Genomic DNA, 5,566 nt, shown 5'->3' on the forward strand with positions numbered 1-5,566 from the left:
GCCCGGCGCCGCGGGCCAGTGGGCGAGCCCACGCTGCAGCGAGGCGGGGGTGGGCGGGGGAGATGCGGGCTGGAGCCGCACCAGAGCCGCTGCTAGGCGCAGCGCAGCAGCAGCGAAGATGGAAGGAGCCTCCTTCGGAGCCGGCCGGGCAGGGGCGGCCATCGACCCCCTGGATTTCCTCAAGCAGCCGCAGACCCTGCTGCGGATCGGGTCCTGGGTAAGGCAGAGCCTCTGCCCGGGTGCCTGGCATGCATCTCTTTCCCCTAGGGGGTTTGGGAGCCTGGCATGGCGTGGAGGCAGAGGGGCATCTCCCTCCTCCCCCCCGCCACCTGCTGTCGTTGCTGTCCTGGCACTGGGGATGCTTGCCCTCCTTCCCTGCAGAGGGGCAAGACCCCCCAGCTCCCCGCTGGCTGCCGTGCCGGGGTATTTTGCAGGGCTTCATTTGGATGGGTGGAGGCGGGGGGGGAATCGGTGGTACAAGGCATTTTTTTCCCCCTTGTCTGCTTGGCCGGGGGCATGCGTGCGCGCAAAGCAGTGTGTGATCCGGCCCTGCCTGTCCCCCCCCAGCACCCGGGGAACGGCAGATGATATCATAGTTTGCTCCTGCTCTGAGATGCCTATTGCCCGGCCGACTGATGATGCTGCCCGGATGGCTCGGATCCCCCCGCGTTCCACGGGTGCTGGCGTGCAAAGCCGTGCAAAGAGCCTGGCTCACACAGATGATGCCGGGAGCTGCAGGGGTGTTAGGCCCACGCTCCGCCCTACCTCGCCTCATTGTGCCCAGGGCGGCACGGGCAGCAGTCTGGGGACACGGGAGACTCCAGGCCTCTCCTCAGAGACATCCCCCAAGACCCTTGATTGCAAAAGCTCTGGGAAGGGCCCCCGTTTGCAGCCTCAGGAGGGAGGCCAGGGAGGTAGATGCTGTTCCTCTTCCTTGTTAGCGGAGGGGAAGAGCTTGCTTGGTCCTGGGGGAAGGGGTGGGAACGCTTGCCCCCCTGCTGTATGGGTGCTCAGGGTCAAGGCTGTGCCTGCAGCGAACCAGTTGTAATAAAGGAAAGAGGCAGATTGCAATCTGAGCGGTTGCAATAAAGGAAAGGGGCAGACCATATTCTTCTTTTGGAGCCATACAAGACAGGGGCAGGCCACTGTGCCCCTCTTCTAGGCTCCATCCAGCAAGTAGCAAGGAATGTGCTTCCCTTTAAGCAGGTGAGTAACCCCACATGCTTGTGGGTAAGCACATGCTTAAGTGTCCAGCTGCACTGGAGCCATAATCCATTCCCCAGGGCTTTGAAAAAGCCCCCACATGCATTACCGGGCTAAAATGGAGGCTGGCTGCTGAGGCGAAGCATCAAGGCGTGAAGTAGATCCACCGTGTTGCATGCGATTGACACAGTAACATGGCAGTGAACTCATCATAGATGCTCCCAATGTGTCACCTGGATCCAGAGCGGAGGACTGGGTTCCTGGGGGAGTGGGAGCGAAACGCAGAATACAGAAGTCACAAGCAGTTTGGAAAAGGCTCCTGTCCATCTTCTGTGGCAGATTTATCCCGCCGCACCAGCTGGGCGATCTGAAAGCACCAAGAACCCGTCCCAAAGGCTCGGCAGGCAGAATCTGATGGCCTGGATGAGCTCTCAGCCTGTAAATTGTCCCTTTTTCTTGCAGTGCTGAAAGGGAAACAGCTGGTAGCATCCAAACTAATTTCCATTGACTTTGGTGGGTTTGGGCTCAGACCCCAAATGCCTGCATGAGGCCGCAGTAAAAGGGCTCTGGGCATGACGCCGGCCCTGCAGCAGCTGGAGCCCCTTGAGGGTCCAGTCCGCAGGCTCAGGGCCACGGCTGGGACAGGTTTGAGTCTTGTTCACCGGGAGGCACCACCCTCCACTTCAAGCAAATGAACCCAAACTGTGGGGTTTCAAACCTGCGGTGGAAGCCGGTGCAGCAGAGACGCTCTTGCCCCGCGTAAACAGGGACTTACTCCCTGATGGGCACGTGTCTCCTGAGGTATCCGCTTCATGCGTTGGTTGGGCCCGTTCTTCAGACCTGTCATCTTGGATCTGGGCAACCATCAGGTGCCAAATGCTTATTGCCTCCTGCAGCCTCATCAGCGCAAAGCATACCTGCGTTTTCTTAAATAGCGCTTAGTGCACCTTGGCAGGCCGGGAGTCCTGAGCATCTTAATCATGGGTGTGTGGCTGAAGGGGAAAGTGAGTAAGATAAACAGCTGGTTTTGCCTGCTAGATCCTGTCAAAGTCCTTTTTTCTCCCTGCTGCCGTACCCCAGATTGCTGGGGCTGGGGCTGTAAAATGCGGCCTCACTGCCATGGGCTATGACGGTGTTTATTCACTGCCTGTGTGATGGTAGCAGCTAGAAACCCCCGCTATGGACCAGGATGTGTGCGGTAGGCTCCGTACAGACCCGTAACCAAAAAAAAGATGGTCCCTGCTCCAAAAATCAGGCAACCCGAGTGAGAAGAGTGGTGCATGCACAGCATGCATATGTTATTAGGACAGCATCGCAGCTAAGATGCCCGAGGAAGACAGGGGTGAGTTTGTTCTTTGTTTGCAATGATCTGTCTCTTTTGCTAAAACATGTTTGTGGACAGTCTGAAACAGAAAATGAATGTAATTGGACCACATCCTAGTGACTCAGTCCCTCCCCACCGCCTAGCACCAGTCTCCCCCAGTGTGAAATGGAGGAAATGCTGAAGCTTTGGCTATCAGAAGTGACAGGAGGTGTTGGGTATTTGGGGAACGTGCATGTGGAAGGGAGAGAACGGTTTTATGCGGACCCAGTTCGGGTTGCTTTGCTGGGAGAAGCAGTTTCCCAGAAGTCAGGAGAGGCTTTCTTACATGTAGGCCTGTCCAAGATCTGGATAAGGCCCAGTTCAAGCCTGGATTCCCCACCATTGACGCCAGCGGGGGTTTCCTTGTCAGGCCCAGCGTGCGTGTGTGCAAGCAGTGCACATGTCAGCGAGGTGACTGGCTTGATCCCTCGGTCTGACATTGGTGGGCCTTCCCGGGGAACTGCAACTCCCCCAGGTGATCCCAGATAGTGTGAAAGCATTGCCTTTAAATGCAAAAGATTGCTGTTAAATTTCTTCAGAAAAAAGCTTGCAGCATGTGCCAGACTTTTTGAAAAATCACAAAACTGGAAAGCCCCACTGGCCGCCCAGTTCCTCGTTCACCCCTTCCCTTGTGGCTGGTCTAGTTTGTGATATGAAGATGTGTAACTTGTGTGGTTTCCCCTTTAAACAGCCTTTTAAATAGTAAAACTGTCCTAGCGTATAATGGGGATTTATGCAGAATCATCAGTTCCTTTTTTTTAATACCTGTTATTTTAGCCTGACTGTATTTTTTTTTAGCTGCTGTTCAATATTTAAAGGGACACCGTTGATTTAACTTAGGCATACAGTCAGATTTAATTTTGCAAAGCAGTTTTGGAAAACTAAAAATCAATGGAAAGATTTTCAGGAAATCTTTGGGATTCCAGAAAAACCAATTGATTGGTTTGTTCCTGGGGCAGATGCTTTCTCTGCTGTACCCAAATGCAGCAATGTAGAGCTAGCACAGGTATGAACCAGAAAGCAAAAATGGCGACAAACAGAAAGCAAACCTGCCTTGCATTGTGGGCCAAGCTGTGTGGCAGGCAAAGCCCCAAATGACAGCCATGGAAATGTTCAAGGCACAAAGTCTTTAGTTTTAAAGCCCTTTCAGTGTTCATTGCCTGAGATCTGCTCCTGCAGCCTGCCCTGGCACCTCAGCCCCTTGGGCTAGGCCAGCAGTTGCCAACCTCGTTAGACTCAGGGCTCCCCATGGAAAACGCCGCTCTTAGTTTTCACTCCTTTTTTGGCTACAGAAAAATCCTAGAGCAGTTCTTCTGTTGCAGAAAGCCCGCAGCAGGGCAGAGTGGTTTTCAGCATGCTGGTTCCTGTTGGGAATCTCTGGGTTTAGCTTGTGAAGCCTGTTTGCCCGCCTCACCGTGGCACCCCTGCGGCACCCTTGGAAGGATCTCAAGGCACCTGCTGTGGCACCCTGGTTGCGAATCCCTGGCCTGAGCTCAGCAGGGGTCTGAGTGGGTGTCACTGCAGGGCTGAGTCCTGGTAACAGCATCACTAGTTTTCGGACACGATGGAGGCAGGGGGCAGATCCGCACCTCCTATGAATCAGCACTGCTGCCTGGACTTCCATGGAGCGTATTGGTTTACACCAGTGGAGACCTGGCCTGGCACTGGCCTATTCACTGCTTCCTTTTAACCTGCAGCCCATTTTGTTCATCCGATCATTTCTGGTTCGCTGCAGCAAGCCTCCCTTGTCAGTCAGCTGTCTCAATGGGGAAGGCTTTTTTCCTCTCTGCTCATACGCTCTTCACAGTGAAACCAGCCACGGGACTGACCAGTCGGCTGCTTAACAGCGCGTCACAGCATTGTGACTCTCTCCTGGGCACTGATAAGGGCACTGTGGTGTGACCCCTCGTGACACGAGGTTGTGTAGGCTCTGATACCGCAAAATCAGCAAAGCACACACTTAAGTGAACCTCTGCGCCACGGCCTTAATGAGGGACATCTCTCCAGCTGGTGTTGCTGCGAATGGCAGAAGCTGCTCTCCCTCCCCGTATTCTTAGCTCAGGCATGTTTCGTTTTCCCAAAAAGAGAAGAGCTGGCGGGTATTTGTGCTTCTGGTACAAGATGTGTCTAACAGGGGAGACGCTGCCTGGGAGTGGAACAGATGGGCTGCGAAACAAGGGGAAGGTGGTGCCAGCCTCCTCCTTGCTGCTGCACTTTGTGGGTATGCTGGCATGGCAGGGACACATCCTTCCTGCCTGGGAAGTGTCATTCGGACCCAACCCTGCCCCTTGGGTGAGCAGTGAGCAGGCACAGGGCTCGTTGTGTGTCTGTCTGATGTTTTGACAAAGAAGGTATTTTGAGTTATCGAACCTGGATCCTGCAAGCCTTTTGTCACTCGAGTAAGCCTTGCTGTCTCCAAGAGGCAAACTGGCCCGGCGGTTGAGGTCGGACACTTCCCCTGAGGCCTCCACAAGACATGAGCAATGGGACTCGATCCTGAAAACTGCTGAATAATTCTCATTGTCTTCAAGGGTTTCACTGACTTGCAAGAGCCCTTCGCATCTGCAGTGAAGGAAGAGAAGTAGTGGATGTCAGGCTGGTTTTGTGCTGCAGATATTGTGCAAAGCTCTGGCTTTGGCTCCTGAGTGGCGCCGTCGGTATTTGTACTACATCTTACCAGGGGTTTTGGTTGTAGGCGTGTTGGTCTAAGGACATAGGCAGACAAGGTTCTTTGGGTAAATGTGATATCTTTTTATCAGCCCAACTCAGCTTAGTTGGGCTAATGAAAGATATCACATTTACTCAAAGAACCCCTTGTCTCCACATTACCAGCACTTCTGGGTTTCATAGTTTCATAGTTTCTAGGGTCGGAAGGGACCTGAGCAGATCATCTAGTCCGACCCCCTGCCATGGCAGGAAAGAGTACTGGGGTCAAACGACCCCAGCAAGGTGTTCATCTAACCTCCTCTTAAAAACCCCCAGGGTAGGAGCCTGCACCAC

General features: G+C 54.1%; 1 protein-coding gene across 1 annotated transcript in view; it reads left to right on the forward strand.

Moving 5' to 3' along the window:
* Window positions 1-56: 56 nt before the first annotated feature.
* SYNGR3 (synaptogyrin 3) overlaps window positions 57-5,566 on the forward strand; it is a 38,946-nt gene continuing 33,436 nt past the window's right edge. Inside the window, exon 1 of the mRNA XM_019512733.1 lies at window positions 57-217. Within this exon, the coding sequence (XP_019368278.1) occupies window positions 119-217 (99 nt within the window). The 5' untranslated portion in view covers window positions 57-118. The remainder of the gene's footprint in view (window positions 218-5,566) is intronic.

Source organism: Gavialis gangeticus, unplaced genomic scaffold (assembly GCF_001723915.1).
Source record: "Gavialis gangeticus isolate Ggan-Ray unplaced genomic scaffold, GavGan_comp1, whole genome shotgun sequence".
NCBI lineage: Eukaryota > Metazoa > Chordata > Crocodylia > Gavialidae > Gavialis > Gavialis gangeticus.